The 18921-nt window shown below is 43.1% G+C and overlaps 1 protein-coding gene across 2 annotated transcripts in view; it reads right to left on the reverse strand.

The window, feature by feature from the left end:
* Positions 1-429: 429 nt before the first annotated feature.
* The window catches only part of St6gal1 (ST6 beta-galactoside alpha-2,6-sialyltransferase 1), a 121177-nt gene continuing 102685 nt past the window's right edge, over positions 430-18921 (reverse strand). For both annotated transcript variants that reach the window (XM_028783888.1, XM_028783889.1), the window contains exons 6-8: positions 4333-4431; positions 2926-3100; positions 430-739 (exon numbers count right to left, since the gene is read on the reverse strand). In XM_028783888.1, the coding sequence (XP_028639721.1) occupies positions 498-739; positions 2926-3100; positions 4333-4431 (516 nt within the window). In that variant the 3' untranslated portion in view covers positions 430-497. The remainder of the gene's footprint in view (positions 740-2925; positions 3101-4332; positions 4432-18921) is intronic.

The following is an 18921-nucleotide window of genomic DNA, read 5'->3' on the forward strand; positions in this document are numbered from 1 at the left end:
AGTAGGCTTTCTCATCCTGTCTCAATTATTTGCTTCCCCTCCCTGAAACCACCCTGCATCTGTCAGAAATCATGATTTAAGAGATGTGAAAGATGTAAAATCAATACCTAAGGAGAGATTTCAAGCCACCAAGGATGCTCCTTTGTTAGGATGACATCATTTGGTTGGAAAAAAATAAAGTCTAGTTTTGGCAACCCTGGTGAGAAATCTGGATCTTTCCCCTACCCATGTGAAAGGAGAAGAGGATGCTCTCTAAGAGGAATCTGTATGGCAAGAATCTGGGCTCCCATACTCTGTGGCTGCAGGAAAGGCTGGGTCTGCCTCCTTGCCATCAGGCTCTGAAGGCCCCAGAACTCTTGCCAATGAAATTCCCTAGAGTCCAGGAAGCAGGCTGGGCCTATTGAATAAAAACACTCCTTCAAGCAGCGGTAACCAGGAGAGTAGCCATAAAATGACTTATGGAGAAAGATGAGGGTGCCTGGCTAAGAACACTGTGCTCAACAGCGAATGTTCCGGAAGCCAGACAGGGTGGCCTTCCCAAACAAATAAATGTCTTCATCTGTTCCTTCATTGAGATGCTTCACCATATTCTTCTCAAAGAGGAGCGGGTGGTAGGCACCCATCGTGCAGGCGCTGTCAAAGAACTTTTGGTGATAGTAGCACACGTCCGTCTTGCGCTTGGATGGGAGGAATTCATAAATATCCACCTGGTCACACAGCGTCATCATCATGATGATACCTGGAGAGGGGAGGAGAGGGGAGGCATGTCCAGTAACTACAAACAACCCAGATCTCTGCCCAGTAACTGCAGCTACTTAGCACCTTGAATTTGGTGAGCAGTCACCCAGAGTTCTATTTATTCTTATGATTCCCAGTCTGGGTTTTGCTGATAAGCCAAGGCCAGCAGACTGGTATATTTTATACCTTTGTACCTCCAACACCAAGGCCGGAGTCCCAGTCCATGATAGATAAACCTACCACCATGCTAGCGGATTAAAGGGCACGGTTAGTAAATTTATCAACGGAGTAAGCTATAGAAACCCAATGTGACTGAGACAATAAATCAAACAATGCTGTCATTTGTACTTGCACTTAGCACTTCCTGGCATTGCTTCACCCTGCCAAGGCCTCATGGGGAATAATGAAGACTGTCTCATAGAATACCTGTAGGACATAGTTCTGGGTACAGAAGATTTCTCCCCTTAGCTGGAATGAGACAAGAGGAGCCAAAGCATGGCGCACACTGGTGCTGTCCTGGGAGGCTGTGCGGTGAGACATAAGCCTATCCAGGTACAGGGGACTCATCTGACCACTCAGACTGGCTGAGTTGTCTTGTGTAAGGAAAAAAATGCTTCTATGTGCCTCAGGCTATTTATCTGTCCCAAGAAGGAAACCTATGTAAAGCTTTACTGTGTGGGCTATTGTTGGAGTTACATAAGATCTCAGTGGAAAGAGCCCTTTTCGGTAACTCTTAATACAAGGTATCTAAAATAGAGCAGTTTCCAACCGAGAGCTAAGCTACAGACTGTGGGAGAAACTTTGTTCCAGAAGAATCACACACTGGAAAAACACTTTTGCCTTCTGCTTGCTCCTAACTCAATGAGGGAGAAAGGCCTGACTGACTCAGGCACTACAGAAGCACACCTAGGAATGGCAGGGGGGAACACTTCTCAGGAAGGCCCAAGTGCACTGGTGAGGGGTGAGGAGGCAGTGTGGTTAGGAAGGAACAGGTATGGCAGGGGAAATGCAGACAGCAGCAGGGCACTGGGGCAACCAGAAGTGTATTCCTCAACATACCAACCACTGCTGCTCTAAAAGCTCCAGGAAAAACCCAGATTCACCTAACCTGACCGCTGAAGCAGAGGGTATAAAGGGGCTGACGAACTGCAAGGACCCCAGTTTCTTTTCATCCCTGTCTCTAGCAGAAAAACTAAGCCACTCATTTACTAAGGAAACATTTACCATACCAAATCTACAAGGATAGATAAGTTAAAGACAGCCGTCTAGTATGGGACGTAAGCGGATAAATTACACAGTGGTGAGTTCCTGGAATCATCTGGTTAAAGGTGTTCCACTCTAGGGGCCCATGAAAGGAGTGTCTATCCCTCTGCAGAGACTGCCTGTCCATTCATGGAAATGCCCCAGTGGTCCATCTCAAGAGAAAGGGAGGGAAGGATAGATGGGCATTAAGTTCTGAGGGACGTGGCAAGAGCTTGAGAGCCTTTGACCAGCATTCAGTGCCCTTAGCCCCAGCCCATCCCAGAAAGCTATCTGCTTTCCACTTCCTACACGGCCCCACATAGACAAGCTTGCCCAGTTTCTCTCACAGTTCTGACTAAAGCATCCACAGAGCCAGGAGACGTACGATTAATTTTTGTCTGTGTCAGGTTCTGAACATGACTCTGCAGATACCAATTCTATCCATATTTACATATGAAACCTTTTTTGTTCATTATAATTTCTGGCATTGAGATTTTTAAAGATGTTGCATTAAACCATCACTTGATTAATGAGCTTTGACATACTCTCTCAGTTGTAAGCCTAAGACAGACAAGGTTCTTGCTTACAATTGCTGCATCCAAGGTCCTATTCTCCTTCCTCCTCTTTAGGGGTGCCTCCCTTTATGATATAGCTACACGTCAAACCCTCCCTTCTCTCCTCACAGAAATCTCTCTGACCATCAGCTAGCTGGGGTCTTCTCTCTTACAGTAGGACGATAATCTCCTCATTATGGTACAAACTGAATGTGGCCTTGGATGCCTGATTAAATTCTCTCGGCAGACATCTTAAGAATAAAAATTACACCTTATTTGAGATAGGACTTAGTATACAAGTAGAAAAGTTTTTCTGGTGAATGAAAGAGACTGAAGAAGAAAGCCAGTCCTCTACAAAACAAACACAGGATTTCTTGACACACAGACTCACCCAGCATGCCTGAGGATGGAGGATTTGGCTGAATCAGATCTGGAGAGATTTCCTGAATGATGTCCCATAGTTCCCATGGCATCTGGGGCTTGAGGATGTAAAAAGGCTGGCTGGGGTGAAGTCTTCGGTAACTCTTATAGGTTTCGAAGAAATTGTAGTCTGGCTTCTGATACCACTGAAATAGAAGGAAGTGGTGTGCTCAGCAGAGAAACCTTATACAAACATTCTTGCCAGAGGATCAGGCTTGTCTTACAGAAGATCACAAACATCACCAAATCATAGCCCTTAGTAGGTAGTACAGTTGGGACCCGGAACATAATCTCTGATTATAGGTCTGTTGGAATGGTGATCTTGAAAACACTTCAGATTTCAGAGCCATCAAGTCTGAGATCAGTATCTTCTGAAAGGGTATCTCTGCACCATCAACATTGTCTTTTATCTCTTGTTTGTTTGTGTTTGCTTTTAAGCAATTCTCACCATTTGGCCAAGGCTGGCCTTCAGCTCCTGGTCTCAAGAGATCCCCCTGCCTCAGCTTCCCTAGTAGCAGGGACCATCACACCTAAGTACCCTCACTGTTGATGGAGAGGAAATTGGAGCACAAGTTGTATCTATGGACTCAGAGCTCTTCATCTGACTCAGGCAGGCTCGAGTTACAACTGACCAGAGGGAAGCTGTAGACTGGAGTGAGCTCAGGCACTGGTGACAGCCACAGCTAGGAGTCATCAGGAGCATTTAAGGACAAGCATACCAAGGTCAGTGCTTTCTGCGGCTTCCGTAAAGCCATTCTCCTTAGGCTCCTATAGCTCATGTCAAAAGATGCTATATATGCAACCTACATAGCATATATACTATGCAAAACTGAGCAGACACTTCCAGAAGGCCTGAGAATCCAGCAGTCCTGTGGCTCACATCTTCCCTAAAAGACTCAACATTGTAGATCTGTGCCATTGAGTTAGGAAACCAAGCACAGGTGACATCTGAAACATGGGAGCTCCTAGGCTTCCTTCTACTTCTTGAGAGTGTTACGAGAGAGAAATGAAAAGGGTTTTAGACACTGCAAGTGAAGAGCAGAAAATGCGAGTACATGACTGCTGGGGTAACAGTAATTACTGTCATTTCCTATTAAGGTTCATCAGGAATAAGTACAATGATGAACACCTATTTCAGAATACCTCTGACTCCATCTCCACCATGTCCAATACACACCATCGCTGGAATATGTACATGACCTTCCAGGGAAGGCATGCAAAGGCACTGGTTAGGATACGGGAATTCTGAGTGTGCTAGTCCCCATGGAATAGGCTGCCTAGAACTCAAGAACTTGAGTCAGGAATGGCTCAAGTCACATGTGACTTTAAAAACCTAGCAACAAGAGGAAATCTGAGGGCAGATGGAAGACTCACTTACCTTTGGAATATCTACATGATACACGGATGGGTCCCATACAACTAGGATTCCTTCAGTGTACAAACTGTCCTTAAGGAAGTGCTTTTCTGTGGTGACTAACTATGGTGAGAAAGAGAAAAGCTGTTAAGACGAGCATTTATGTGTAAATACATCATAACACCTGGTACATCATCAGGTTGGTGCCAGCTCAGGCCTAGAGCCCCATGAGTACCTAAGATAGTTGAGAAAAGAGCCATGCTAGAACTATGCTCATTACCAGCTGTCAGCCACTGATTAGAAAGGGTTTCTCAGATTGAGTCTAAAGGGCCACAGTGAAAATAGTACCGAACCCTGTCCTACAGCCATATTGTGATGGTTTGCATATTCTTGGCCCTAAGAGTGGCACTATTAGGAGGTGTAGCCTTGTTGGAATAGGTGTGTCACTGTGGGCATGGGCTTTAATATTCTCTTCCTAGATGTCTGGAAATCAGTATTCTGTTAGCAGTTTTCAGATGGAGATGTAGAACCCTCAGCTCCTCCTGCACCATGCCTTCCTGGATGCCGCCATGCTCCTGCCATAATAATGGACTAGACCTCTGAACCTATAAGCCAGCCCCAATTAAATGTTGTCCTTCATAAGAGTTGCCTTGGTCATGGTGTCTGTTCATAGCAGTAGAACCCTGACTAAGATACATATCTTGCGCAGGGGTAGAAAACAAAAACAAAACAACAACAAAACAAAAACCAATGGCCCACTTTCAAAGATGCCACTGGCTAGGGTCCAGTTACACATACACTGAGAATACTGGATCCCTGCTAGCTTCTTCCAGTCCAGCTACAGTCCCACCCCAAACTACTAATAGCCATGGTTGCCTAATCACCTTGGACATGGCAGGGTCATATGTTTGATAAGGTTTAAATAAACACAACGATACACCCACCCACTACTCATCTTTGGTAAGAAATAGACAAGCATAAGTGGCAGAGGGAAGGGTAATCCCCAGGTGGTACAGACATCCCCTCTTGATTACTCAGTCAGTGAGAAAAGGAAGGAAGAGACAGGCACTCTGTACTATAAAACTATTCCCTGAACTCAGTCAGTGTGCCCACTACTCTGGGCAGATGCCTGGTCTTGGAAAAAAAATCTAAAATAATAAGCTAGCTGTCTTGCTTTGGCTACTCTGGGTCTCCAATACTCATACTCTGAAGAGAGGGTCCTTAGGTCTCACAGGACGAGTCAGGAAACTGGGACTTCAAGTCATTATTAAATATAACTAAGGATCTATGGAAATCCTTTCAACCGTCCACAGAGTATAGTGTTTGGTCTGATTACATTGTGTCTCACAGGAGCCAATACAGACCATAGTTTCTCTGTCACCAAGACAAGATCAAGGTGCCTATGGCAGAGCACTGGAAGTCAGCAGCTCATGTGGAGGGACCAAGTATACTTTAAAAAGATGCACTTCGGAGTCCGGTTCCCACCGGGCCAAGGAGATGCTTATCTGTGACTTACTGAGACTGAGTCAGAGCCCCGATGCCCTATCCCGCCCTGGATGCGGATAAGCAATTAACCTGTCCAGCTGAGAGGTAAGTGTGCCAACCTTGATGGGATGTTTCTATAAAACACATAACTCTAAACTAAAAACTGTGTTTAGATTCAGGGAACTTATCCTAAGAAAGAACCTATATTCAAAGGAATACATGCATGGTATTGATGATTGAATTATATTTCAAAATAAGTGTGGCAGTGGAAGACAGAAGATGAGACTTAAATACAAAAGGACCCAGGTCCATTCTTGACTTTACCACTAATACCTACTCTGCTGTCCTCAAATCAATGATTTTAAATCTACCATGTGAGCCAGCCAGCGGCATACCACTCCTTTGCACCTTCCCAAAGAACTCAGCCTCCTGGTCCACAGATACTTGCCCAGCCATGGTCACTGCTGCTCTATTCACAAGAGCTAGGAAACTGAAACAATCCACATGTCCTTAAACTGATGAACAGATAATAGAAATGTTACTTATACACTATGGAATACTCTTCATCAGGAAAGAAAAATGAGACCGAAAACTTGACAGGCAAATGGATGGAACTAGAAAAGATCATATTGAGTGAGGTAACTCAGACCCAGAATGACAAATGGCACACGTTCTCCCTAATCGGAGGTTCCTAGCTCCATATCTTCAGATGTTACACCTGAGAGGCGTAATGTAAGTCTTTATTACAGAACACATTGTGAACTCCAAAAACAGAGCCCAGAGACCCCTTGAGCTAGCAGTGCCCTGAACACCCCTTCCCTGAGGACTAGCCTTCATAGTAACAGAAGGTGCCATGAAAGTTTCCAAAGGAAGGAAGCCACCAACAGTCCCGGCTGTGATACCCATGAATCACATCAACTACCAGCATGGTGCAATAACCCTACAAGTACAGTAGTGGCACACAGACCTGAGCGGTAACAGACAGCTCTCAAATTGGAATTAAGACAAACTCAACAAGAGGGATGCCATGCATGGTACTGGAGACTTAGCTAACTATTCAGTGCTGGTGGTGCAGTGGTCCTTGGAGGAGAATCTACAACCACATTTTACTAAACCGGCATAATCCCTAACAACAATCTAAACATTTGTCCTTATCCCCTCAGATAAGGGTAGTCCTCACCCCTCACTGAGGAAACATCTCCTTGTAACAGATGGAGATCATTATAGAAAACCACAACCAATCAAAATATAGAGCTGTAGAGCCCAGTCCCAGTGGATACATCTACAAAGCACCACCACACCCAAGGCTCAGGGAACATTGCAAAAGAGGGAGCAGAAAGATTCTAAGAGCCAGAGGGTCAGGGAGTTTGCTGTGAGACTGTCCCTCCTAGTAATGCCAGAAACTATACACGTGAAGTCTCATCAACGCGACTGACTGCCCAGACATGAGCTGAACAAGGATGACACCAACAAACATGCCCCCTGGACAGGAAAGCTCAGGAGGCCTCAACCCTACAGAAAGAACTACAGGTAGCCGAGAGAAGCTGGAGCAGGAAGGGTGGTCCTCCCCAGGGGACAGCACACCAATCAGGCTTCCAGTGCCAAGCCTAGAAAACACACACACAAGTAACATTACATGGACTCAACAGTATACTGAGGAATAAGTGTGTGTGTGTGTGTGTGTGTGTGTGTGTGTGTGTGTGTGCAAGCTCAATAACAATTAGAGAAAAAGATGTGGATTTAATTAAAACAGAGGAGGTGTACATGGGGAGGTTTAGAGGGAGGGAAGGGGAAAATGCTGTAATCAGACTGTAATCTCAAAAATAACAAACAAAAACCAGGAGCTGCTTTAAGAATCAAATCTGGGACATGAGTGAACAGGAAAGAAAAGTAGCCCCAAAGGCTTAAGAGTGAGGACAGCTACGTTTCTTTAACACACACACACATACACATATATATTCACACACACAGAGACATATATACATATATGTATTCACACACACACACACATATATACACACAGACATATATATACACATACATATATACACACACATAAACAGACACATATACACATATACGCACACATGTACATATATACACATACACACACACACACACACAGATCAACTAAAATATTCATCTTAAAGAATAGCCAGGACATGATGTTGCCCTTGTCAAAAGTGCATGATGCCCATGGCAAAAACAAAACTGAAAAGTAACTGAAAATGAGAAGAAGAAAATGACAATAATTCCTTCTTACCTCGGTCACTATTGGTAAGCCCGAGTCCTACATCCCAGCATCACTGCATCATAGCGTCCCTACAGTGCCTGACAATGCATGATCCATGTATGGGACAAAGCATGACAATGTCACAAACTCCCCTACCCTTCCATCACGTGTGCGCAGGAAGACTCCGAGAAGCCGGCTCCAGCTATGAGATACAGAATGGTAGGGTCCTGACCACATCCCTATCTCAGCAGAATGAGGATACCAGGTAACTGTACAGCATTATAATCATGTTCACGATGACTGATTTACAATGTCACCCCCTCTTAACACTGACCCCTCCAGCTGATCTTTCAGCATGTGAGGAAGAGGCTAGTAGCAGCCTCGTTTGGCTTCTGCAGACTTTCATAGCATCTGTGGCTTTACTGTCCTCAGAAACCCCTCAGGAGAAACAAAGGTTCTTTTTTATAATAAATGGCAACAATGTGCCATTGAATGATGCTCACTACAACCTGAGTGTTTTAAACATTAGCTCAAAAAATATTTACAATAGCCCTAAGAGGCATTAATATGCCCATTTCTAAAAAGATGTAATGAACTCAGAGATACGAAGGAACGTCCTTTCCCAAGTCACACAGCTTACTAGCCTATGAGTCAGACCATGAGTCTTCCATCCAGCTCGAGAGGTTAGACTGCTAATCAAAACACTAACGTCACTCACACCACACAAGGTCCAGTATCATGAGAACACTGATTGCCGCCTGAGGATAACACGTCACATCAGGAGATTCCAGGACTTGTTGGAGCACCATCTTATCAGTGAATAAGGAGATGTCCGGAGAGAAGGCGGAATGCCGTGAGAGGCTAAGTTTGAGGTAGAGACAGACAGGTTGAATGCTGATGGGCAGCCTCCCACCAGGTGTTCCTCCTGCTCCGGCAGGAACACGTGACACTCTTACAACTGTCAGGAATTTATATAAAGTGCATTCTCTTGCCCACATGGCAACCACTCATTCACCTGAGCTGCTGGAGATGAATGAAAAAGCATTCCAAGAGGCCAGAGAGAGGAGAGAAATGGAAGATCTGGGTAGAGGAGCAGAAAGCAGCCAGGGCTGGGATCTGCCAGAAAGAAAAGGGACAAGCTATCAAGCATCACGGTGCCCCTCCCACACCCCACAAACTGCAGGGTTCTGAACCCATCCACATCCGTTCCCATCAGGTGACATTCAAACATTACCTCAAAGAAAGAATCCCTGAGAACTTCAGGGGCGTGGGGGCGTGACAGTGTGAGTTCCGGCTCCACTTCTGCCATAGCTACCCCCCTGTGGTCTTGGTGACTTATTCCCCCATCTCTAAGTCTAAATGTCTTGTGTACACACACACACACACACACCCCACATTCTATGAGGCCTTGCCTAGGGTATCAACCAATTCCGGGAAGTGCAAAGCTTTTCACCAAGGCTCCTATATATCTGGCAGCATGACCTGATTTAAAGGATCGTGATGGGGGAGGGGTGAAACCATGATAGGAGACTCAGACATCTCCACAGCAACAGAGCTTTGATGAACATCTGCCACAAAAAGGTTACTCCAGGTAGATAGGTGTTGCTGCTCAAAGCAACCTTCCCAACTATAAAGTGACAGAAACAAACACATAGGAAACAAGTAAAGAACATACACACACACACACACACACACACACACAATGGTGGTGAGGTTACTCATCTGTGATTGCACACAACTCCACTGTCCAGACTTTATCTCTGACTAGTTGGGATGCTTTTCTTCCTAGAACACTTTCTCTTGTGTAGGGCTGTGCCCGTCATATTGAAATGATGCAAACGTGATTCATAGTGTGTCTGTCTGTATTTAGAGCCAGGGCCTTTAGAAAGCCACTGAGGGTTAAATGAGGCCATAGGGTGGAACCCTCATCCACTATGTGTAATGTTCTCACCAGAGAAAGAGACACTGGAGTGTTTGTCTGTGTACCGGAAGAAAGGCCAAATGAGATCATAGTAAGAAGCTGGCTGTCACCAGAAACCAACTGTGATGCCATCATCACCTGGGTTTCTGGCCTCCATGATTTTGAGAAAAATAAACTGTGGATTTTATTATGTGGTATTGTACTACTCCAGTTTGAGCTGACTAAAGTATCCTATGTGAGCATATGTGTACATGCATATGAGTATGCTTTGTGAGGTATAGCAATAGAATGAAGATATATCTGAACATCAAAGAAGAAACCTAAGTGCTTGAAGCTGTGAGATAAAGGCATGCATGTGTATGCATATGTATATCCATACCTCTGTTTATGTATATGTATATATTATATATACATATAAACATGTACATGTAAACATTCATATATGTGTATAAACATGTACATATAAATATGTATATAAACATGTATATATGCATGTATTATGTGTGTATATACTTATATGATGTGAATGTAAGTATGTATATGTTTCTTAGCTCTACCTGCTCAAAATATGAAGAATCAATGCTACTCCATCAGGAGTGAGCACCCTGGTGTCAGAGCTTGGTTTCTGAGACCACTTTTCACTAAAAAAGAGCCTGTGAGTTTAAAGATAACAGAAGAAAACCACTGGTCAGACCCTGTGCAAGCAAGACAACACGACTAAAATAAGATTTCTGAACTTTTGGTGCCCCTGAACATCACCCTCAATTCTTCACATGGGAATCAAATCTTTAGTTGTTTCCTGAATTAAAGGGCTCTGCTTTGATCTAGACAACACATTTTCTATAGGTTCTGATCAGGTAAACGGTCCCAGCCCAGTGTGTACGGCTAGGGTGAGACCTCTACAGCCAAGAGACTGAAGAGGGGAGGGTTCCTGGGTCTTTGTATTTCAGGGTAGAGAGGCCTGTGAACTTCACTTTGGGTGAGTCATTTATTAGTGTGTGGGGTAAGGACCCCATTAACAGGGCCCAGGGGCAGCTACACTTGACTTTCATACAGCAACGAAAAAAACACTTTGGGGGTGGGTGGTTCTTACCTGAACAGTGTCTGGTTAGTAATTTGGGGTACCTGGCCAGGCTTTTGTCCCACTGTCTTTTACCACAGACACTTCAGCAATCAGGGTCAACTGTGTCTCCTGTGCTGGACTTGAATTCCGAGGCTCAAGCAAGCCTGCCTGCCTTGTCGTAACTGGCATTCCTCGTGTGCACTACCATGCCTCCCTCCTATCCTTCACGGTACAGTATTTACTAAGAAATTTATCTCTGGCTCAGAACATCCCATTTGTACATTCACAACTAAATTAATAATAAAGGGTACTCAAAGCCCAGAAAATGCCCTGGAGCACGTCACTATACCAGGAAGCACCAAAGTGCTATAAAAAAAAAAAAAAAAGGAAGAAAGCAAGAAAATTTGTGAGAGTATGTACATCACAAGGAAAAAAAACAGAGCCAGATTGAAGAAGCCAGCACTGGCCAGATCTGGAATAATTGGCCACAAAAGGAATTCAGAACAGTAAAGAATTACAAACCACCTGGGGAAAAAAATAACAATCTTTGAGTCCTTACCAAAAGAAGGAAGGGAAGAGTGTCGGGTGCAAACTGTTTTGTTTGGACTGTAATAATAACCAGTTTCTTACTGTCACAACCTTATGTGAATTCGTGTATAACTGTGGGCATGTGGCAATGGGAAAAGGTTTCAGAATGCACAACAACCACAAAATAACACAAAAGCAACTGTGCAAGGAATCTGAGGTGTCTGGGGGCCTCTCATCCATAGTGTATTACAGGACCTCCCTGCAGCCGTAGGTCTGAACACAAAACATTTTGCAGATGGCCTACTATGCAAAGCAACGCCACAAACTGCTTAAACCTAAACCTAGGCTCAGATGTAAATCTATTACGTGCTACAAACTACGGCATTTTTGCTGAAACATAACAAAGTTTTCTGCTCTTATAGAAGCATAACGGTTTAATAACAGAAAAAAATATTTTCAATAAAAAAAAAGAAGCCTTGCTATGATGCGATTCTGAGCGTTGATCCCGGAGTGTGGAAAGATTTGCCACAAGTTGAAGAAAAGATAGTTTTTGATAAAAGTAATCTATTAATGTTAAGTAGAGAAAGAAATAATGATGGACAGAACATAACACATATTAAAGAGGTCACTTTTGGTCCACAGGGGACAAAAGTAATTAAATAGTGACCGTTTGGTGCAAGAGCAGGTAGCATTGTATCTATGTGGTCAAAATACAATCAGCAACAACAGGAGATGAACACAGTCTCCTTATCGTGTACTATTTTGGGGCAACTGTAAGAGGCACGTAGGTCCTCGTGCTCACAGATAAACACAGGAAGCCAAGAATGTTAAACACGCAGGGCTGTCTCTTTAAAGGAAGAGATAGAACTGTTTCCATCCTGAAGGCTGGGAACGAGCATAGTGGAGGTAGCCTGGCGCTCTGTGTTATCTGTATGCCCAGGCTACACTGCTCAATCCCCAACCCTAACCCTACCTTTACCTTATACTATTGCGTTATCCTCCCCCAGACCATTATCATGCACTTGCTTACCTTGAGCCTGCTTCCTTAGTTAATCTATAGAATCTATCTTTACACAAGATGTCACTTGTTACAAGAGTTTCCATGTAATCGTATTTTAAGCTTTGCTATACACACGGAATTTGAGGGTTGTACTTAAATATGCCTAAAACTACCTGGTGTCAGACTCCTGAAGTCTGAACCATCACCAGTTCCTGAGTCACACAGAACTGAGTTTCTGTCTTGCCTCCTCTCGTTGGCCTTGGTAGTCACAAGAGACATCCCCTCCCCACAGGCAACAGCATCAATTATGTAACTTTCCACGCAGGAATGGATGAAACTAATCTAATACTGAGGAAACAATGGAGAAACCCAAAGTAAGAATATTTTAAAAAAACTATAATTTTTCAAAATAAAAATGTGGTAAAATATTAAAAGTGGCTTTGAACATATTTATATTAAACAGAATTAAAATGGCAAAGCTGCAGGACACCGTATCTGTGTGTGAGTTAGTACCTAAATGGAAATAGGAACCTGTGCTTTCCTACCACACACACCCAAGTATTCAGGGATTGATGTCTACCACAAGTATAACCATGCTGATAATTACAGTACCCAAGAGGCCGAGGAAGGAGGAGACTGAGTTTGGATTTAGCCTGGGCTATGTACACGGGAAGATTCTATCTTAAAACTATCAAATCAAATCAGTCAGTCAAAGAAAATATGATAAAGGAGCAGACTGCATAGCAAATGGCATAAATTGCTATTCACAACTGAGTCTGGATAACAGCATACACACTCTTTGATATAGTCTTGTAATATCTCAAAGTTTTATAAAGTGTTAAAGTAAACAGAAGGAATCTGGAGCCAATCCTTGGGTGAGCAGATTATATCTGGCAGCTTGTACTTCTGGGTGGTCAAAGTGTAACGTCACTGGCTTGAAAGAAACAGGGCATTTTAAAGAGGCACATGTTTTTGGATGTCCGTGAGGGAATTTCCAGGCACTTTTAACTGGAGTGGAAAGTCACTCTACACGGGGCTGATACCATGTCACGAGTCAGGGTGACACACTGAACTAAAAGGGAGAACTGGAGAAAGCAGGCTGAGGACCGGCAGCTCCCCAGTCTGCTTCTGGGTCACAGCCAAGGACTAAGCCATTCCTGCCACAGTGTTTTCCCTACTATGATGGGCTGCATTCCTCTGAACTGTGAGTCAAAATTAACCCTTTCACTTTAGGCTGTTTTTAGTTCCAGTGAGGAGAACACAGAAACATAACCTCATCTGGCGTTTACTCTATGTCTCCTATGTTCCTAAGCCCTTTGATACAGTAAGGGCACAAAATGACAAAGGTACAAGCTAAGAAATAAGGACAGTAGATGAACAAGGCAAAGGGTATGAGGAGTCCAGACTTAGGTGGTGTCCTTAGAAAGCCAGGGAGCAGCTGTCGAAGGGGCTGTATGTACCCTATGCAGGTTCTGCTGCTACTTTTGATGTAATTTGTGCAAACCACCTTTCCCTCTGCCTTCCTTCCCTCATTCATACAGTGAAACGGTAGGGCAAGACCCTAGGTAGAGAGCTGCTATTTCTCTCTGCCCTTGGCTGCTGAACTCCAGCGCTCTTCAGTCTGTCAGGCAGAGTGGTCAGTACGAACAACTGAAATGAATAAACAGCTTTCTATCTCCCAAGTCTTCTAAAGCCGTGATTGCCAATAACTATTTGAATCGCCTCAAGGGAACTGGCATCCCTAGAGACTTTATAGACACTGTGACAGTGAGGAACTATTAGTAACAACTTCACACTAGTCAGTTAAATAATTTAGAAGAAATATGCACACTCCTTAAAAGACACAAGCTCCCAGTGCTCAGATAAAAAGATATGCCATATATCAATGAGCATATGCATATATAAATCAACTTATTAACAAAACAATAAATCTATACAAAGTCACCAGTATGTTTCTGTGGCTTTGTCACTATCCAGATATGCCCTGTGCTAGCCTCTGCCACAAAGACAGAGGATGGAGGAGGCTCAAACAAACAAAGCCCAACTGGGAAGAGAGCAGTGATCCCTGCCCCTTCTCACAGTTAATGGTTCCAGTTCACCACACTAATCAATGACCCTGTCAGACCTACCCTGGCCTCCTCGGACTCCTGGGGTAACCCCTCAGCAGCTTCCTATGGGTTCCCTGGGAATCCCTCCTGCTGGTGGTCTTCCACGGGAAGGCTCTGCCAGTCTAGGTGTAACTATTTGTCTGACCGGTCTTGTTTTAGTATATTCTATGTCCTCCTCTATCAGACGGTTTCTCCCCCAGTGAGAAAAAAAACACCACCACTTTTTACTAGATTAAAACATGCATAACATAACTACACTTTAGGCATTTTAAAGTACCTAGCTCAGTAGCATTAAGGACAGTCACATTCTTGTGTAATTAGTAAAACAATCCACCTCCAGGACTGTTTACTCTTTATAAACTGAAACACAGTATCCATTCTTCAGTAAGTCCCATTCCTTCCCCTCCCTAGGTCTTGACAGGCAGCTTTCCACTTAAAATCTTTATCAGTGACTACTACCTCCTCTCTGCCAAGGGAACCGCCCAGCGGCTTATCCTAGAGTGGCCGTCTCCTCCAAGGACTTTTTCATGCACGTATGTGCTGTGTGAAGATGTCAGATCCCCTGGAACTAGACAGTTGTGAGCTACCAAATGGGTGTTGGGAATTGAACCCAGGTCCTCTGGAAGAGCAGACAGTGCTCTTAACTGCTGAGACATCCCTTCAGCCCCACTTTGTCCCATTTTTTGAAGCAAGGTTTTTCTGAGTGACCCAGGGTGGCCTTGAACTTGCACCCTTCTTACCCAGCTTTCTGATTGGCTGCTTAGGATTATGCCACCCAGCCCACTTCTTTCTTTGCCAAGTTTCTCTTCCTGTCCTTTTTAAAAATTATTAGTATTTTAAATTTACCTAGAAACATTCAGAATGTCAACAAAGCAGATGTGATGGTTTTTGCTTTTTGCTGTTTACGGTTTTATTGTTTTTTTCTTTTTTTTCCCTTTTGCAACTTCAAAGTGATGTTCAGTCAGCAGAACAATTTTCTCATAAAAGCTATGTAAGAGACAACTGAAAACAAAAGACCATCCCCATGGACAAATGTGCTCCACAACAGCCTGATTTAAATCTTCATGCCAGTCTCCAGCACCATTCTATCCCACCAAGGTTCGTAGCTATTAAAAATACCAGCAGAACAGAGCTACTAAAGACACGTGATAGTGTGTTCACTATACCATAAGACACTAAACAACCGAAAGACAAATGTTACATAGGCCTACATTTCTTTTCTTTTCTTTTCTTCTTCTTTTTTTTTCGTTTTAGGAGTGTAGGTTACGTGGAGGGGCTGGGAAGGTTCCTCACTGTCTTAGGGTTATTATCGCTATGATGAATAACTAAGACCAAAAGGAAATTGATGAGGAAAGGGTTTAGTTCAGCTTACACTTCCACACCATAGTCCATCACAGAAGGAAGTCAGAACAGGAGCTCAAACAGGACAGGAATCTGGAGGTAGGAACTGATGCAAAGTCCATGGAAGGGTGCTGCTCACTGGCTTCTTCCTCATAGCCTGCTCAGTCTGCTTTTTTATAGAAGCCCGAACTATCAGGCCAGGGATGGCACCACCCACAATGGACTGGCCCCTCCCCTTTTAGTCACTCACTAAGAAAATGTCTTATAGCCAGATCTTATGAAGATATTTTCTCAACTGAGGATCCCTCCTTTCAGATAACTCTAGTTTGGCTCAAGTGGACATAAAACTAGCCAGCACATTCACTGTTCGAGTAGGTCATATAAAAATTCAACTGTTTGAGCTGGAAAGATGGCTCTGCCATTATGGGCACTGACTCCTTTTCTAGAGGTCCTGAGTTAAGATCCTGGCAACCACATGGTGGTGCACAACCATCTATACTGGAATCTGATGTCCTCTTCCAGCATGTAGGTGTATACGCAGATAGAGCACTCACATACATTAAATAATAAATAAATAAATAAATAAATAAATAAACTTTAAAATTTTTTCAACTGTTTTTTATGAGTGAACTTTGGACTTTGTTATTTTACCAGATAACAGTATTGGTTATTAGTTCTAAGAGAACTTTATTTTGGGTGGGGAGCTGGATAAAATTTACTTTTTTATGTATAAGACAATACCATCTGTAAAAGGATGGAATTTTTTTTTCTTTTCTTTTCTTTTCTGATTGTTCTGGTCAGGACTTCAGTGGTGTTTACATAGGAAGAGCACAAGCAGAAGTCCTGGCCTTGTTCCTGTTGTCAATGGTGAGCTGTCAATGTCTCACCATTGCGTATGGTGTTTGCCTGTTTTTCATAAATGTCACTTGCTGTGTTCAGGTGGCTTCCTTCCATTTCTAGTTTATCGGGCATTTTTAATCATGAAAAGAACTGCATTTTGTTAGATACTTTTTGTCCATCAGCTACAATGATCATTTCCCCTCGTTCTATTAATCTAGCATAGATGTCATCAACATTTTATGCCGGTCTATCCTTGCATTCCATTAATAAATCTCCCTTGGACACAGGTACCATCCTCTTTAAAGGCCTTCTAATCTGGGCTGCAGTCATTTTATCGAGGACTTTTGAATAGTCCATGAGGTACACTGATCTGTAGCTTTCTTCTGATGTGACGGCTGGTTCAACCACGAGGTAACGTTCACAGAATGTGTTAGACAGTCTTTCCTCCTCTTCACATTTTTTTTTGATTAAAGATTTTGAGAAAGGAGATTGCTTTTAAGAAAGATTGTTTAGAAAGAATTCTTTAATATTCTATATAGTTCACCATGAAGCTATGGCGTTCTGGACTTTGTCTAGAAGTTTAAAAAATATTGATTCAATTTTATTACTAGTTCTAAGTACTGAAGGTTTTATGCTTCATTATGGCTTGGTTTGGATATGTTTTGTTTCTAGAAATCTGTTCATTTCATCTAGATGGTGCTATTGGTGTAACTTTATTTATGGAGTAGTCCTCTATAATCTTTTCTAAAATGTCTGCAGAACTGTAGAAATGTCTCCTTTATAATCTCTGGTTGTAGTTGTGGGGGGAGGGGCTTCCCTCTTTTTGCCTTTGTCCCTTGCGCTAAGATTTATCAATATCAGCGAACTTTGCAAAGAACTGCTCCTTATTTTCCTTTATTATGCTCTCTCTCTCTCCCATATTTATTATTTCCTTCCTTCTGTTACCTTCATATTTAGCTTATATTTCTTCATGTGTCATAAAGTTATGTTAATTTGAGGTTTTTCTTATCTTTCTCACCTTTTGATATATGAATTCAGAAGTAAAAACTTTGCTTTTACCAGCTTTAAATGAATCTCATAAGTCGTATACACTGCATTGAGTCTTAAATCATTTCTAAGAATCCTCTGATTTCCTGTGCTGTGGGCTACTGGAGTATAGCTGCCCCATCTCATGGAAGTATTCCTAAGCACACTTTAAGTGCTCAAATAATCTTGGTAAAATAGGTTTCTGTACTAGCCGTAAATTCCTGTGAAATGTGATCCGGAGCTAAAGGTTAACTGCCTGACCATTTAACTGCTAGCTCTCCACTTCAGTAAATAATACTTGTTTGCTGCAGATGTCCCAAACTGCCTTTCTGTATATGTCGCAATTGTGGGGTTTTTTGCCCTTAAAACATGAACCAACTGGAGGTCAAGGCTGCTTCCCACTAATCTGTTTGAGAACATTTCGCCAGCAATTCAGGCTCCGTTTGATTTATTTGGGCCTCTCAAGACTTTTTCTCTTCAAGTACCCCATAACACCTTTGTAACTTCTTTTATCTGTTGGTTAAAGAGTATGCTGTGTAAATTTCCTTGAGTTGGAAAGACCTATGCTGTTCTGTGCAGCCGCTGAATATGCAATGCTGTCCTGTGTAACAGCTGAAGACCTCTGCCCCCACCCCAACCCCCACAAAGCTATCAAGACCACTGGAGCCTACTGGGGTAATCATCCAGATAGCTGCTAAGTCTCTGACATTTGAATCAATACAGAGACCATTTGGTTGATTCTTTCTGCTATAATTTATCCTTCTCAAATCTCTGATGATATTGATGGCTCTCAGTAGTGAGAATTTTGGTTTCTTTAAAACCACAGAAATGTTATGTGAATATGTTTTGTTTCGATCCCAGCTACAGGACATGGAGCTGCTTCAGACTGTCACAGCAGGTAACTATGATTCGTCTCGTGCTCTGGCAGGGGTGTGATTTTACCAGCTGAAGATAGTTTACTTTGGAATTCTGAGGACTCTTCAGAGGGTATATAAATGCCAGAATCCCAAAAGAGGTGGGGCTCCTGCTGCCCTTGCTGCTGCTATTTGCTGGTTGGAGATGTCCTGA

The sequence above is a fragment of the Grammomys surdaster genome, unplaced genomic scaffold (assembly GCF_004785775.1).
Source record: "Grammomys surdaster isolate TR1022 unplaced genomic scaffold, NIH_TR_1.0 1166, whole genome shotgun sequence".
In the NCBI taxonomy this organism is placed as follows: domain Eukaryota; kingdom Metazoa; phylum Chordata; class Mammalia; order Rodentia; family Muridae; genus Grammomys; species Grammomys surdaster.